The sequence below is a fragment of the Strix uralensis genome, chromosome 16 (genome assembly GCF_047716275.1).
Source record: "Strix uralensis isolate ZFMK-TIS-50842 chromosome 16, bStrUra1, whole genome shotgun sequence".
In the NCBI taxonomy this organism is placed as follows: domain Eukaryota; kingdom Metazoa; phylum Chordata; class Aves; order Strigiformes; family Strigidae; genus Strix; species Strix uralensis.
Window position 1 is genome coordinate 9,256,583 of NC_133987.1, and position 16,518 is coordinate 9,273,100.

Genomic DNA, 16,518 nt, shown 5'->3' on the forward strand with positions numbered 1-16,518 from the left:
CTGGTTAAATAAAGTCATTTGCAGGGTCCTGTTGTGGGAAGGATGTGTCAGCTTGTCCTGAATGGAGCAGTCATTGGGATGAATAGGTTGGTTGTTGGGCTGGAACAGCCCTCTGCACACTGCAGGGCCCTCCCCAGCCGCGCGGAGCCCTCGCTGGGGGCCTGTGCCCGCAGCCGCCACGGGATGGCTGCAGGTGCCTCTGCATCACTGCAGGCTTTATTGTGAGCGTCCCCTTTCTCCACCCTTACGTGGAATTTATGATTGATTTATTGCAAAATGTTATTAATCCCACATCTCGCACGTTTCCTTCCAGCCCCACGGTTTGAGAGAATTCTGATTTCTGCAGCAAAGGAGACAAATGGCACTTGAGTGCCGAGTCCTTTGCGTGCTTCTCCATTGCCTTTCGGGTGTAGGAAGCACATTTCTTCTTGTCTCTCAACCTCAAGTAATGCTAGTGCTTCCCTACTCTTCAGAGGTGCGAGGAGCAATAACTAGCTAATGTTTTTAATTCTTCTCATTGCTGTAGTCTTATTTATTCTGGAAAATTTGCTGTGTAACTGGTAGGGAAGGAGGTTGATTAAGTTCTCCAGAGAATATCAGGGATGAGGAAGCAGCAGATAAAGTTGTTTGGTTCCCTCTGAGGCTTTTTTTCAAATGAAGTTGAAAACAAGCAAGTGAAATGCGATGCTTAGAAGCACTTTGTTTGTAAGATTCTTTCTGGTTTTAAATTACTTCATTTAAACATCTTTGCCTATGAAACCTCCAAGGAAACTCATCCGCTTGTTTTCTTATCTGCATCTTCTGCTTTCTGAGTGTTTTTTACACAAGAAAGAATGCAAGTATCTCATGTACAATTATATATACACAAATAAATGTAACTTGAATTGTAAAATACAGGCTGGTTGAGCAGGACAGAGGTCAATGATCTAAAATAAACCTGACACCTTAGTCAGGACTTACTCTGTATTACAGCATTCATTGTTTGCTGAGGTCTTTTCCTGTGGCCTTCTGTAACATCTGAATATATATTAACACTGTTTCTATAACATATTTAGAGCACAAATAGCCTAGATTCAAGGCATTTGAAGAAATACTTCTTGACTCTTTTGCTGTTTTGTTTGTATTTTTTGCTTGTGAAAACAATTCTCAAGAGCATTGTTAGGTGTATCATAGCAGGAACACCTCTGGGCGTGCTGGGGAATGTGTGAAAGCAGGTTTCAAGAGCTTTTATTTTCACACCATGTTTCAGTTCTGTAGTGATAAATGTTTTCTGGAGTACAAACCTGGAGCCCCTCCCCTTGCACATCTCACTCCTTGAAATGTAAAAAAGCTTTTTTAAATTTCAGAGGTTTGCTTGCAGTTGGGTTGTGTCACTCTTAGCCAATAACAGGGCTGATCAGCTGTGTGGCAAGCAGCACAAAGTGGAAACTGCTGTTGATCTTAGCAGCTGATGGCATTAGACAGGTAAGGTTACTACAGGATCTATGTCAGAGAGGAAAGGTAATGGCATAGCATAGGAAAAAATGAGAGGAACGGCTCTTTTAGGCAATTCTGCATTGGCAGTTGACCTACGATTCAAGACAAGCCTGATATCCTCTACCAGAATTTTTGACCATACCCTCTGGGATGTGTACTGGGTAATTCCCACATCCTTCAGCAGGTGTGATGAATGCTGCCAAATGCGGACAGCTGGGAGAGAAGCATTTGGAGTCCCCTGAAAATCATCTTAATTCAGGGCAATACTTTAACCTGTGGTGTGTGGGGGAAGAAAAATGGGTTCCTGCTCCTTGCGTGCAGCACCCTGGATCTGCAGGTAGAAACAGCCTGTGCACACACGCACCCCCTGAGCTTTTAAAACCCCGTTTCATTACATGCCCAACTAGGATGTGCTCCTTTCAGCCGGATGCAGAGCATCCTGCAGGGTGACTGAATGTTAGACAGGGGCTTTGTTGCTGCAGCATTGTAACGACAGACAGCCCAATTATTTCAAATGGGCCTTAGCCAGCATGTTCAGATTTGATTAAGGACTTTTTTGAAAGATAAGAAGCATTTATTGCTGAGGGCTGGCTCCAGTCTTAGTTATTTACATCGGGATGGGGGATGGGGGGGGGATAAAATCTTTTATTAGTGTCACTGTTTAAATATTTTGGCTCTCTATTCCAATATTGTGGCAAGAAGGAACCATATGTGTTCCTAGAAAGAGAGCCTAGTACAGCCGTTAATCAGGAGAGGATCTATTAATGTATTAACATTCAGAATGATGAGCAAAACCAGCATGCACTGGAGAGACTAACAAATATCTTTAGTCTGCAGTTTTCAAATGTTTGGAAAATGTTATATTCCTCCATCTTTCTAAAGCTGACTTTCTGCCAAAAGAAGTTCTCTTCTGCTGTTAATTTTAGAAAGGTTAAATCTATTTACAAAAGCAAACAGAAGTATGGAGTGATGAAAACCAGGAGCATGTGGGGAGTAACAGGCTCCCAGGCTGCAGAGTTCACTGCAGGAGCTGATCTGGCAGGGAAACTTGTAGGCATGTCCTTTCCTTTCCTTAACATTATGCAGAGTGGGAAATGTGGTTGGAGAAGATACGAAGCCTCTTTGAGTTGGCCTTTGCTTTGCAACTCCCCACCGCCACCTTTCTCCAGAAGGCAATGGAGAGAATATGTGTATGTCTGCAGATGGCTATTGGGCTTTAGGGAAGATTGCCGAAAGACTTGGCACAGGAAAAGGGCAAATTTTAAAGAGCTCGAGAGTGGGAGAGATTGCTGGTTGAGCAGCTTGGTTGCCTCAAGGTCATTGCTAATTAGCAGCATCTTGCCTAAAGAAGTGAACATTACATTTTAATGCTGCTATGAAAACCAGTCATGCTGTTTCCCCTTTGCATCCCATGCTACTGCCTGCTTTACTGTGGCATCTGGAGCAAGCTGCACAAGGGAAGGGAAGAAAGTGCTCTTAAAGGATGTGGAAGGATGCTGAAGTGGTAGCGGAGCTCAGATGAGAGAGGCTGGAGCATGACAGCTGTTACTGGATCATGCAAAAAGCCTGCCAGCAAAAATGCATCAAATCGTGTGATATCCGGGTGTCTTGTCTTCTGTTTTCATAATTGCATACATGGTGTCTGCATAAATCTTTTCCCCCCCTGCACCTCCAGCGAAAGGAGCTGACTGGCGGATGGCAGCACATCAGTGGGAGAACACCAGCAGGAAGAGACAACCAGTCAGATGTGTGTCAGCTGGGGAGGGCCAGGGCCCGAGGCACATTCCTCCGAGGTTGCTCGAACATGGTGCATTCACTAAATAGGAAACCTCTCCTTTTCCCTACGGGAAGAGGAGCATGTTCATCCAGACATGAGAACCAGCAGTGCTGTCTTGCCATGTTCTTCAGGAGGTTAGTGCCAAATGACAGCACAGGCGGCAACAGCAGAAGCTTTCAGCAAATACGTCGTAGCCCAAAGGTCTGAGTGTCCCCTCGAGGGACACAGTGAAGTTTCTTTTCCTTTTTCACTGAATACTGAAATCTTCCTATTTATTCACTCCTTAGCTGCAACCTCTGTCTCTTCAGCTGTGGGCTTCCTTCTTACAGTGAGATCAGATCTGCTCGAGGAGAGAGGAGTCCTGTGACTCTTTTGTTTCACACTGGGTTTACCCTTAAAAGCCCATTTCATGAAAGCAGAATGTACCCAACCTGCAGAGGCCAGTTGACTGGTTTCCTTACTCTCTTTGTCTTCAGGTTTTCCTGCTCGTGGACTTCCAGTCTGGTTGAGTAACCCCACAAATACAGCTACTGATAACCATGCACTTAGAAGTCTTGAAGTTCAGAAAGAAATGGTCATGTTTTTTAAATAATGACATTTTCTCCCCCAGTATAAATCTTGACTTGTGGCTATAGATGCAGTCTGAGAAATGTGCTTCCCCACAGGGAGTTTGTGAGCTTTTAAGGGTTGAAACTTATTCTTGAAGACACAAGAAAAATGTTTTGCATGTTCAAAATCAGCTTTCCTTTCCTTCTTTGACTTTCTGGGTAGTGACAACTCATGCTCACTTTGGTCCTGTTGACAGTCGTGCTGATGACAGCGATTTCAAATGAAGAAGAACGAAGAAAATGTGAGCCAGCAAAAAAGCAAGAGCAATAAAAGCGCCTTCCTTAACTCACACTAAGATTGTGAAATTTGGTTATTGATGTTGCAACAGCAACTAATGTTATTTCCAAAGCCAACACTTAAATTCCACTTTGGTAGATCATAACTATAAGCAAGTCACACAGTCCCGTAGGAAGAGGTAATTATTGACCAGTTCTTCTTGCTCCTCGTTGAGCAGTGGCTTTGGTCTCCATAGCACTGACTGAAATGTAGAGCACTGCCTCTGTGCAGAGGTGACTAATATGTGTCACCAATTTCCTTGATGTAAGGCTTAAACCTGCATTTTAGCCCGGGGTGCCAGACTATGACAAACAAGAACTAGAAGAGGGTAATGAATAAACACGGTGAGAATTTCAGCTGTAATCTGCCATCAGGTCCATCTGTTACTCCTTCCCCCACAAGCCTTGCAAACTCAATGAGCCGGGAACAGCCATGCTCCATATACTGTCCCATCCTTCAGCCACATATCTAAGGTCTAATTGTCTGCTTGTCATTAAGTTTATCACTTATGGTCTCTTGAGCCATTATTGGTCACAGGATCTTCTTGTTTAGTTCTTTAGCTCCGCTCATGACAAGACTTCCAGAAGGATGCCAAAAAGATGATGAGGATAAACGTATTAATCACACGCTGGTGTCTGCTGTATCACAGAGTAGCAGTCGCTCCAGTGAGACGTGCCTCGCAGGCATGTGTAATCTGCTCATTTAACTGTTCCCAGCCTCATGCACTCACCCTCCATCTCTTGCAAAACTAGATGCCCAGCTCCCAAATGAGGGGTTATTTTCCCGTTGGCAGCTGGTGAGTCCTGAGGTCTCTATGACCTATTTGTACCCTGCGTCATGTGCAGGCACTTCAGTTGGGGTGAGTCTCGGGGTTTGCTGCTTATTTGCTCGAATCCGGAGAAGGCAAAGCAGCAGCCCCTGGCAGGAGCACGATGCAGAAGCAGTTAAGCAGGGGAACGGCGCGTGCCTGGTGTGACTCAGTGAGCAGTGAAGGCTCCAGCAAGTTCTGTCTGTTGGTGAGCGGTGGTTTGCTCCAGGGAGTGGATGCCTATCTCCCAGGCAACGCAGCAGCTTGCAAAAAGTTGCCATCAAAATTCACCACGGTTCCAGTCGTCTCTCATCGATGCAGGGTTTTGCAAACTTAGCTGCTCATGTTCTCTTATAGACCTCATGCTCACAGCTGCAGTTCACAAGTGGAGTATCTCCCCGCTTTGGGAACCAGGCCATCTTAATTAAAGCCCACACAGATGATTTTTTTGCATTTGTCCCATGGGTGTTTCCTTCTCATGTTTCAAAAAATCCATGTTCTTGGTTCTCTGCTCCTCTGTTGCTTCCAGCTCTCCTCCCAGCAAGGGAGATGGAGAGGAATGTGGTAAGCAGCTTGACTGGTTAATGACATGAGTTCCTTTTCTAAATGAGGGATTCTTGTGCGCTGGGTTCATTTGCCAGTCCCTGGTATCTCACTCAAGTTGTCTGTCTGCTTCTGGTTGTCCTGGGAGAGAGGTTTGGGACCTGGTTTGAGTTGCACCTACTTTTCCTTTTGTGCCAAACCACCGTGTTCATTGGGGCCAGGCGCAGACCAGGAACAGCCTCTGGATGTCAGGGCTGGAGAGCTACGTGAGGCTGTGATTTGGCTGGGGAAACAGAACTTAAATAACACCCTGTCCCTAGCATTGCAAGCTACAACTGCAGAGTCATTTCAGAGAAAGTAACGGGAGATTTTTCTCTCCCTAATTTATGTCTCTCCTGCATATGGCTTCTATGGAGTCACTAATGTTACAGACAGATGGGTTGGCATTTTACTAGACAGAACACATGGGCGAGATGTTGTTAATGCTTGTTAGCTACTCACTCTGCAGCTTGACCAGTCCAATACAGTCACCTCGCAGATGGTTAGAAAGCTGCAGCCTGGGTGCTGGAGCGGTCCAGCTCTGCAGCGCATGGTTCTGACAGCAGTTGGAATAACGTGCATTTGGCTACTTTTTCTGAAAGGCTTCGTTGTAGGTCACAGATATGGGGGATCAGCACAGCTTCCCTGTATGTCAAGGAAAGACACTGATTTGTGAAGATCTTGAGCCTTTTATTGAGGTATTGGCTTTAGAGGCTTAATTTCATAGTTTTGATTTTTATGGGGTGGGATTGGAAAGATCCTGTGAGCCCTGTGCCTTGCTCTCATCTATACTCCTTCATAGTTGATGTTTATAAACATATTTAGCTGGTGAACGCTGTTTAGCAGTCCTGAGGCATGTTAAAAAGTTATAATTTATGATCTCAAGCTCTGACTTACAGCCCACTGCCGGTATTAGCTTAGAGTGGACATCCCATGCAGTTTTCCTTTCTCTGTGATGTGAATATTCTGCTGTGATTTACTCTCAACCACTCTTGTATTCAGCTGAACCATTTCTAGGTATCACTTCAACAAATCTCCACAGGGGGAATCTCCTTGGTAGTTGGTTTGGAGATCCCCATCAGGATGTGAGGATGCAAAAGTAGATGCTGCAGGTGAATCATTTACATTACCATCTTCCCTCTTTGACAATACTGATGTTCAATTTATGTGTAATGGTGGAAAGCTGAATGATATGCAGATGAGACAGGGAATTTTAGTTTCAGTACTTGTCCTTTAAAACTCTCAAAGCACTTTTGGAAAATGCATGGGTATTAATCCACACTGAGCAGTAGTTCTTCAAACCTATGATTTAAATTGGATATATTTGTCTCTGTCCTGAACTGTTGAGTAACATTAATGCACCCTGATAATAGCTGTCACATTTTACCCCGGGGGCTGCTCCTCAGTGATAGGTGAAATCACAGCAGTTCAAAGACCTGTCTTCCAGGATGAAAAGCTCTATAGGAATATTCAGATATAAAATAGTAATAGTATGAATCAAAAAATATTCTTCTCTTATTTTAAAGTCTTTGATCTTATTTTTATGGCATCACATTTGACAGTCTAAAGGGCATTAACCTGTAGGAGAAACCTTTTGACTGAAGATGCTGACTTGCCCTCCACTGCGCAGGGCACCGTCCCCCAGGATTAACACCAACCAGTTTTCCCCATCAAGAGGGGTGTAGGCACTCCCACGCACATCCCTGCTCTTTTTTATATCAGGTGCAGAAGAGCTCACATAGATCAAAACACGTAACTGTAAGGCGAAACTCACTGCTGTGCCATACACCCCACTGTTTCTTTGCTGCTGAGCTGGTGCAGCATCCAGGACCCCGTCACTTCTGTCACTCGTGTGCATAGTGCCTGGGTCGTGTTTCTGATTAAGATGGAAGTATACGAGCTGACCTCTCACGCAAAAGACATTGTGGGTTTGTGGTTCATCTCAATGTTGAATAATAAGAAAGAGAAAGGAAATGTTTGCTATAAATCTTGGTGCACGCAGGGCTGTTTCTCACTTATCCCACCCCAGCTTTCAATTTTCTTCTTGGCATTGCCAGGCGCTTGCTTTTCTTTGCTCAGCAGCTAAAAGCAGCTTTTTCATTACATTTCCTGGAAGGCCCTTTACAGGCATCCATCCCTCTCTGCCTCATAAATTCACTTTATGTAGCAAGCTGGCGACACGGGGGTCAGAGGTCTTGGCAAGAAGCAATTATTATAAGGAAGTACTCTTCCTCTTTTGGGTAACAAGAGGATATTAAAGGGGGAAAAACTTCACTGCAGACAAGGAATGGTCATTTGTGAAAGGTAGGTGACTTGATTGATGAAGAGCTGGGCATCCTGCGAGAGCTACCTTGGGCAGGCATCCTGTCAGACCAGCTGAAACCTGCCTGTTACCACGAGAAAAAAAAAGAAGGAAACCAGTAAACAGTTTGCTAAATAACCTCATAAATATTTCCATCTGTAAGCACATCTTGTGGTACAATTTTGGGGTTTTTTGTTTTTTAATATTTCTCTAATTTTAAATGAACAGCCTCTAATTAAAGTTATTCAGTGACTACCTGGGGACCTGGTATTTGAGCAGTGCGTGATGCTTAGGAGAGATTGATTGGTGGTGAGGCGTAACTCAATTGGGGGATTTTCATAATGATATCATCACCCGAGAGAGCCAAGTTTGAGCAATTAAATCTCAAAACCTTGTGTTTAGGTTGTTATAACTTCAGCAGGCAGTTTCCACATGTGCGCACACACACACATGCTTTTCCTGGGAATTTGCTGGGCACTGCAGTTTTTTGGCTGGCTCTGTGCTTGGTGGGCTGCCCCATGTGTGTGCGTGCCTGTCCGGAGTGACCCAAAGTGGTGATATATCAGCTTTGCAGACCCAGGGAGAATGTGCCAGCCTGCTTGGCATCAGTGTTTTCCCCCTCAACATCCGCACATGGACAAGATGGCCTTTGACATTTAGAAAAATCTCAGCATCCGAAGCAAGAGGCAGAAACAAAAGGATTTTCTCATTTAAAGGTCAGAGCGGCAGCTTCTTAAAAGTTATTTTCAAATAGGTTTGTTGGGCTGTGACAGGGTTTATGTGTATTAATGGGTGCCGAGGTAGGTGGTGGGCGCCTCGGGGAAGGCATCAGAGGGAGGCGAGGGGCTGTCAGGACCCCGGGTGTGCCCAAGGCACTTGGTGGCAGAGGGCCTGTGGCACACACGGCGATGGTGCTGTGGAAATTTCAGGAGGTGATCAGATGGCACAGCTGACCCTGAGGACTTCTGCTGGTGAGGGAAGGATTTGGGAAGAGAGTGACTATGCCGTGTGACGAGGAGGTCTGAGGGATTCAAGTGATGAAGGCAGATTACCAAAGGGATCGATCTGGTGGGGAGATGTGCATAACCTGTGTTGGAGCTGGTGCCACAGCAGGCTTTCAGGTGGGGGTGGGGAACACCACAAGAACAAGGGAGATGGCAGTAAGAACTGGCTCAGAGAGAGGAGAATGTGGCCACAACATGGCCTATAATGCCAGAGGAGCCTGTGGACCTGAACGGAGCAGGGAGAAGCTCTGTGTGGGGTCTCAGATGTGAAGCCATGGTGCCCCTTCCCACAGCACACACAGGGCTGTTTGCCGTGTGTATTCAGAGCAGTTGTGTGCAGGGACACAGCATGGACAGTGATTTATGGAAGGAGCATAGCAGATGAGATGGTGCCTCCACGATACATTCACTGGGTAAATGTCACTGGGCAATGATTCACTTGCTCGTTTTGACCCCTAATACATCTTAGCCTTGAAAAGTACTGTCTACCATAGAGCATGGCCAAGCAGCATCTGCAAAGCAAAGGCTTGTGACTGTGCCAAGGGGTGGAAAGCCACTCCGGCAGCCCTGCCAAAGTCCTAGACTTCATCCTTCCTCACGCTGCAGAGGCGTCTGAACAGGGGTTCCCAAGATGAGACACAACTCTTGCCTGCTGTGCCTGGCACAAAGCTCCACCATCGCTGTTGTCAGCTCGCCAAAACCCATGCAGGAACTCCACCTCCACCACTTGCGGGGATGTGTTTGAAGATGCAGGAGCACGTCCCGCATGGATTGCAGTTGTGCTTTCTCGGTGTGGAAATCAGAGGTAGAATATCCCCACTTTATGCTGATTGAATGCTGAAGCCCTCTTCTCCCTTTTTCTGCATTTCTACACCATGTTTCCTCATGATACCACATCCCTATTTCAGCCTTCTCCTTGGGGCATGCAGCCACTTTCTTTTCAATCTTATTCCAGAGTCTGAACGTCTACAGGACATTGGGTCTTATGCTCAACCAGTATTTTTCAAGAAGCATCCTTTGCGTGGTTAAAGTCACACTGCATGCCAGTTTAGAGCGGATGGCACTTTTGGAGCCAGAATGGGGGCTTCCATTGTTTTTAGCTACCAGAATATGTCAGAAAGTAGAGGAAAAGGGCATACAATAAACTAAAAAATTGGTATATCTAGTTCAGAGTGCACTTCTGAACCATATGTTAGCTTGTAAATGACCGAAAGAGACACTTTCACACTTTTGACATAGCTACCTCTCAGCTGGTGGAACAAGCGGAGAAATAAATGCTGGAATTTGGCTTTCAGGGAGGATTTCTGTGCAACAGCAGCATGGGGGCGAAGAGCCATCTCAGCAGATTCAGTGAGTCAGAAGCTCTGTACATGTTACGTTGAAGCAACAACAGTTGAGAGAGCCTCCTCTGTGCTCCATACGTGCGGCACTACCAGCCCGCTCCGGCCAGCTGCAGGTCCATCCCCCAGCAGGGACATTTGGGAATGCCTGCTGCTCCTCCACATCTTCTGCGTTGTCTGCTCCTTGCTGAGATGGTCCCTGTTGGAGAGGAGAACTCACTTTTCTACCACACTTGGTGGTTATTTGAGAGACTTTTATATGTATATCTAAAGTAGAGAGCCTTGAATAATTTACCAATTTCCAGGGTTAAGAGGAAGATTTATGATGTTTCCTTCTGGCAGGCGGCAGCTGATCTTGATTCTCATGGAAAAACAATTGTACTAACGGCTTCTTTCTCCGAGCAGATCCAGGAGCAGCTACTGCAAGTTTATGTCGCCATGTGGTAAATAGACCTGTCGTCTTGTGTTTTACAATATAGTGAAACCTGCTCACTGATCTGATTGCTCTATGGGGTAGTACAGCTTGCGAGGAGAGAAACAGGGTGTCACCCTTCAAATCTATGACAGGAGTTGCATCCCCCCACCAGCAGAACCGAGCGTGCGGTAACATGGGGCAAAGATTGATTTCCATTGCTTTTCTAGAAAAGGTCCCGATAGGCCTTAAATCAGACTGAACTGGCAACGAAGCTTAGCGAATGCTGGAATCATTTCTTTTGCAAGTATTTGAGTTCTGAATAAAACATAACATAGACCTGAATCTCAGTAGTTTAGTGAGCCAGACAGATTTTTTCCATGAATTAGAAGAAACCAATATAGGTCTATGTAAAGAGTACTCTCATAGTACTTAGCTTCAGCATCCTGGGCTGCTCTGTGCTCAGGGAAACTGGGGGTGCGGGGGGAATATTTGCATCCCCAGTGAAGCACTGCACGTAGCTGGCTCACTCAGCACAGTGGGGAAAGGGGGAGTGAAGCATAATGGTGGTCCCCAAAGTCTTGCATTGACTCCCCTGTGCATTGACTATGGGGCAGATGGGTGTACTCACAAGCTCAGCTTTTCCTTTGATCCTGTGTTTTTGGTTTGACTCTAAATCGTGATGCTTTTTCTTTCACGTTTCTCTTTAAAAGCAACAACACACTGTAGTAACGTAGCTCTGAGAAAGGCGTGTCAATAGCGTTGGGCACAGAATATTTAGGGCCGGGTTCGAACATGCTCTGGTCTCTCTTGCCCCATTCCCACTCACAGACTGTCCCCATGGATCAGTGACACTTGTTCAGGTTCCTCAGCTTCACATTTTCTTCCTAGACAGGCTTGGGTGGCTCGTGGCTTCATCTAAACTTAGAATTCCCAGGGATGCATCATCGGAGTGAATGGCAATTGTATTACATGGAGTGTGTCATGTGAATAGTTGGCATGTGCTGATATGCTGTCACCTGCAAGTTCCTGTTAGCAGGGGTTGTGTCCAGGAGTTTTTCTTTGAGGTTTGAGACTTTTTTTTAGTTTAAAAAATTGATTAAAAATGAGTGGAGGGAGTCCTAGCTATGAACTGCAAAGAAGAGGACTCTAGTGCCCTTACAGCTTTGAGGAACTGGAAATTTTGTCTTTGTATCTTTCATAAATCCAGTTTTTAGAGCTGAAGTCACAGGTATGCTCTGCGTTGATCCAAACTGATGTGAAAGAACCAGAACCTGCAGCATTCATTCAGCAGAGCATCCCCTCCAGTGTTCTCCTGCTCCGTGCTCCTGCACGCCCCTGCACATCCCCTGCTCGCTCCCACTCCCACGCTTCCCTCTCTGCCTGCAACTCGCCGGGTGCACCAGGCAGGGTGCAGGCTGGCGTTTGAAAAGAAATCTTGTGAATTAATGGGAACATATTGCTATTATTTCGTATAATCACTTTATTTGTAAAGGACATGCTGCAAAGGTACTCCTGCTGCTGAACTCAAAGCAACAAATCTATCTATATATTCCAGTCTGTACTACATTATGAACAGATGGGTGAAGAAAAAAAAGCAATAAAAACAAATAATAAGAAAGGTAACAATGACAGCAATTTTAAAACACTCCCAGGGAAAAAAAAAAAGTTTCTAAATTTTTTTAAAAGCAGTGTGAGATTGAATGAACTGAACTTCAAGTGCATCCATCCTCAAAGGTAGCATGTAAACATCTCCTGGCAGAGGAAGAATTGCCTTTTTTCCAAGTGGCTGCCTTCTTGCCTTGTTCCTGTTACAGAAGTGATCTTAAAAAACCTGGGTGAGATGTCTGGGGTTTGGAAGCATTTGGTGGTTTTTGGATTTTTTGGAGTTCGTGGGGAGGCAGAGGCCATGGAGGGGAGGATAGTGCTTCCCTTGACCATCCAACAACTGAGAGAAACCACAGTCCTGTTGAACTCAAATAGCAGTCTTCTCAGAAACACGTATTTGTTCACGTAACTTTCTCTGAACATTATTCTTCTGTCGCTGCTGAAGGAGGAAACTTCGGTTATGAAGAATAGTGGAGAGAGATTACCATTAATCTCACAAAAAAGAAATTATCCAAATGTAGCCTTCACCCGCAATGCCAGTGAGCTCAAAGTAGAGGGGAAATTTAAAACATTTATGTTATGCCCTTTCCCAGATCATAAAACACAAGCAAATGGTCTGGCACTGGATGCTAAATTTCTTAAGGAACTTGCTTTAATTAATTAAACTAGTAAACCAATTAATGGATTTACTTGTAAATTCTTAGAAAATTAATTCTGTGCCCAAAGAGTGTTTTAAATCTTCGAAGGAGGCAGTGTGTATTTTCATACAGAGCTTGAATTCCCATTTTAGATGAATCTAATTCAGCGCTGACTTTGGAGACACAAGCGATGCATTCATAATACTCGGACCTTCCTCCCAAATACCCGCGCTTCCCATCGGCTGAATCTGGGAGGGATTTGCAAAACAAAACCTGTGCTGCTTTCACAGCACCCAGCCCCTGTACTAGCTCCTAGCTATGCTACAGCCTCGCGTTGCGCTTCTGGCTTTACATGGATCGTGGATGTACGTCCCTCCCTGTGCCTCCAACGGGCTTCTTCATTTGCCATCTCTGCCCTGTTCCTCCTTAGCCTCTTTGATCTGACCCAGTGATACATCAGATGTGCAGAAAGCAAGTCAGGTAGCTCCAGTAAGCAGCGGATTAAAGCACTGAAAATCCTTTGGAGTTGCTGAAAAACAACCAAGCCAAAGTGGAGGAGATTTAAACAAAAGCTGATTTACTTTTCCACGCAGAAACCTTGTTTAGATTCCCTGCCTGGCTCAGGGGTGACGGGGACATCCTTGGCACCTTGCGCTCTTCGCAATCCAAAGTGACACATACATGAAAAGTTCATAATCAAATGTGTCCAGGCTCCTGTGAACATGAAATCAGAAACGAGCAGGTTCCCCGGGGCTCTCGGCAGTTATCGCTTCCCTTCTCTCCTAGCAGGTGAAGCCATGTTTTTCCCTTCACGTGGCAATCTTGGCTCTTGGCACCTGGGTTGAGGATCTGCCCCTCTCCTGCAGACCCCAGGGGGATGCCGGCTTTGCCTGGCACTGCCTGTGCTGCCCCGCCTTGGCTCCAAGGGGAAGCAGAGCTGCAGAGCAATTAGGAATAGGAGCATTTTGAAGAGGAAAATGGCAGGGGAAAAAATTAGCATTTGGGCTGTGATGTTTTTGCTGTTTATTAATAAGCAAGCTGCTTTTGTGCCTCCGGGGGCAGGAGAGGCTTCAAGCATTCCTTATTTCTCTTGCATTTATCTTTTTTTTTGCTTGTTTTATGTGTTACAGGAGATTTGTAATGTCTTCCCACATGTTGAGTTTCCTTATTTTCATGAGAGCATCTCTGGAATAATTCCTCTGGAGCTCTCGGCTATGCGCTGCCGGGCTGATTTAAACATCCAGAAACACTTTAGGGATGCGGGGCAGTTCAGCAGCTCATTGGGAGGGAGTCGTGTTAATTAGGAACAGGTCTGCTTTCTCCCACAGAAGTGGAATGACTTCAGGGATAAGTGTTTTCATGGAGGGAAAGCCCCTGTGCGTAGCTTCTGCCACCCGAGACCTGGGTGAGCCTGATACAGACACCCCAGTTCTGCGCTGGCAGCACAGCCTGGCCCCTGTGCAGCCTCTTTCCAGGATGTTCGAACCCCTCATCTCTCAACCACCCCATTTGTCACTGGGGGCAGTTCACCCAGGGGCCTTGCGTGGGGACATTAGACACGCACAACTCAATAACAGCCCAGTTACCCATGTGCTGAACACCTGCGCTGCAGCAGATAACGTCCGTGATTACAGGCAGCTCTGTGCCGAAGGGGGCTTCAGGGCGATGCCGCTAGCTCTTCCCCGCCCTGTGGGAGGTGAGTTAAAACTCTGCTGTATTAATGGACTTGTTCTTCTTTCCCCTCAGGCCTCCAGCTCCTCCGGTGGAAAAATGCAGCTTCTGGAAACCGAGTTCTCGCGAACCATCAGGGAGCTTATCGAACTCCACCTGCTTCGCCAGGACAGCATCCCAGCCTTCCTCAGCGCACTCACCCTCGACCTCTTCAGCCGCCAGACCATCGCTTAGCGTCCCGCCAACAGCCAGGTGTGCAGCACTCCTGGGCAGGACACTTGAGGTAGCGAGGACAAATTCTCCCCTTCCACTCTTAATTTGTGTCATTGGGTTGCTTCTGTTTTGCAGGGAACTCTTTCTTCCCCCTTCTTTCATGCTGATTCCCAAACAGCACCGATTCCTTTGAAAAGTATCATTACCCTCCTGTGGGAGGGCAAGTCTGTGCCAAGACCCAATCCCTGCCTTTGAACTGGGAAATGTGTTCATCACTGCCCAGACTCTCAGCATCTCTCTGGGAATACGGTGGGAACTGCTGGTTTGAGGACCCGCAGCATCACCTTTTGCAGCTTTTCGCAAAAGGATCCTCCAGATCGGGGCCCCACCAGAGAGACAAGCCTTGCAGGAGGCTGGTGCTTCCTGACTTGTCCTTTCCTAATGGGAGCCAAGGGCTTGGTCCCTGAGGACAGGGACCTGGGGCAGGATCAGTCATGAGTAGCAGTTTCTTTGTGGATACCTCCTGCTCTTGCAAACAAGTCATCACTCAACAGGGTAGAAATTATTTTCAAGATATCCAGTTACCTGAGTCTGCCATCACTCAGCAGACAAGCGTAAGTGGCTGTTTGAAGACCCTATACCTGTGTTGACACCTCTGCGTTGTGTAGTGTGCTCAGATGTCACTGGCATGCTTTTTGTTCCTCACTGGGACTCTTGGGCTCTTGGCTATCTCAGGACTAGGGAAGGTGGGAGGGAGCTCTTTGGGGTGTGCTCACTGCTGCTGCCTGCCCCCAGGCTGTAGGTACCTGCTCACCTGGCTGGGGTTCTCTCTCCTTCTCTCCGCCGTGGAGGATGGAGCACCCCTTGAAGTCTGATATTTTGTGTTACAATGGATATAGCTCTTCTGTGGTAAGAATAAAGTGTCACTTCCCAAACTGTATGTACGAGTCCTTTATTTGGGATATACACTGTGCTCCCCTTGTGTGTGTAAAGCATGACAATGAATTGTCCATCAGTGGTCCGATGCTGCTACTGCTTTGAGAAGAGAGGGCATCACTATCTCAGTTTTTCCAGGCAAGTCTCATTCATGCTGTAAACCAGAATAGTTTGTTATGAACTTCTGTGTGTATTGATTTCCTCTTGATATCAGCAGGAACATACTTCCTAAGCTTGGAGAGAAGGTAGCAGTAAGCAGGCTAGAAAGTTAGCTTCGATGCTCACAGTGGCTGCAGGGTTGGCCATGCATGCTGGAGTCATGCTGGGACCTGTCCACGTGTCTACAGACATGGAAAAGAGCTGCTATAGACCCAACTGATCAGAGGTGGAGGGACAAATGTGTGCTCCGGAGAGGCTGCAGCCCCCATCTCCCCAACCCTCCTCTCCGCAGGGTTTGCAGGGAAGTGCAATAGCAGAAGTTTGGCATTTTCTCTTCTGCTTGAAGAAGTCCTGGTGGAAGATGAATTGCCTGACATGCTGTGCCAGGGGAACGCTGCCTGATTCATATGCGCGACGTGGCACTGAGAGTCGCCTTCCTCAGTCATGGGGAAAATGAATCATGACGTCAGCCGCATTCGGCTCCTCCGCCAACACAATAGCGGATCCTGGCTGCCTCTGGAAATTTTCTTCTGGCTCCTCGCAGGAGAAATGAAGTAATTAATAAGTTTACAATAAACCCTCTATCTTAGCAAAACACGGGTGAGGCGAGAAGCGATGCTGGAGAGTGACAAGGGAAAACACGTTTTGCTCGTTGGAAAGTTGCCTCCCAAGAGTGAAAGGATAATAAGTTGGGGTAGAAAACACAG

The 16,518-nt window shown here is 46.4% G+C and overlaps 1 protein-coding gene across 3 annotated transcripts in view; it reads left to right on the forward strand.

Annotated features, from left to right (window-relative positions):
• MAD1L1 (mitotic arrest deficient 1 like 1) overlaps nucleotides 1-15,651 on the forward strand; it is a 379,497-nt gene extending 363,846 nt beyond the window's left edge. For all 3 annotated transcript variants that reach the window (XM_074886096.1, XM_074886097.1, XM_074886099.1), the window contains one exon: nucleotides 14,579-15,651. In XM_074886096.1, the coding sequence (XP_074742197.1) occupies nucleotides 14,579-14,737 (159 nt within the window). In that variant the 3' untranslated portion in view covers nucleotides 14,738-15,651. The remainder of the gene's footprint in view (nucleotides 1-14,578) is intronic.
• Nucleotides 15,652-16,518: the final 867 nt, after the last annotated feature.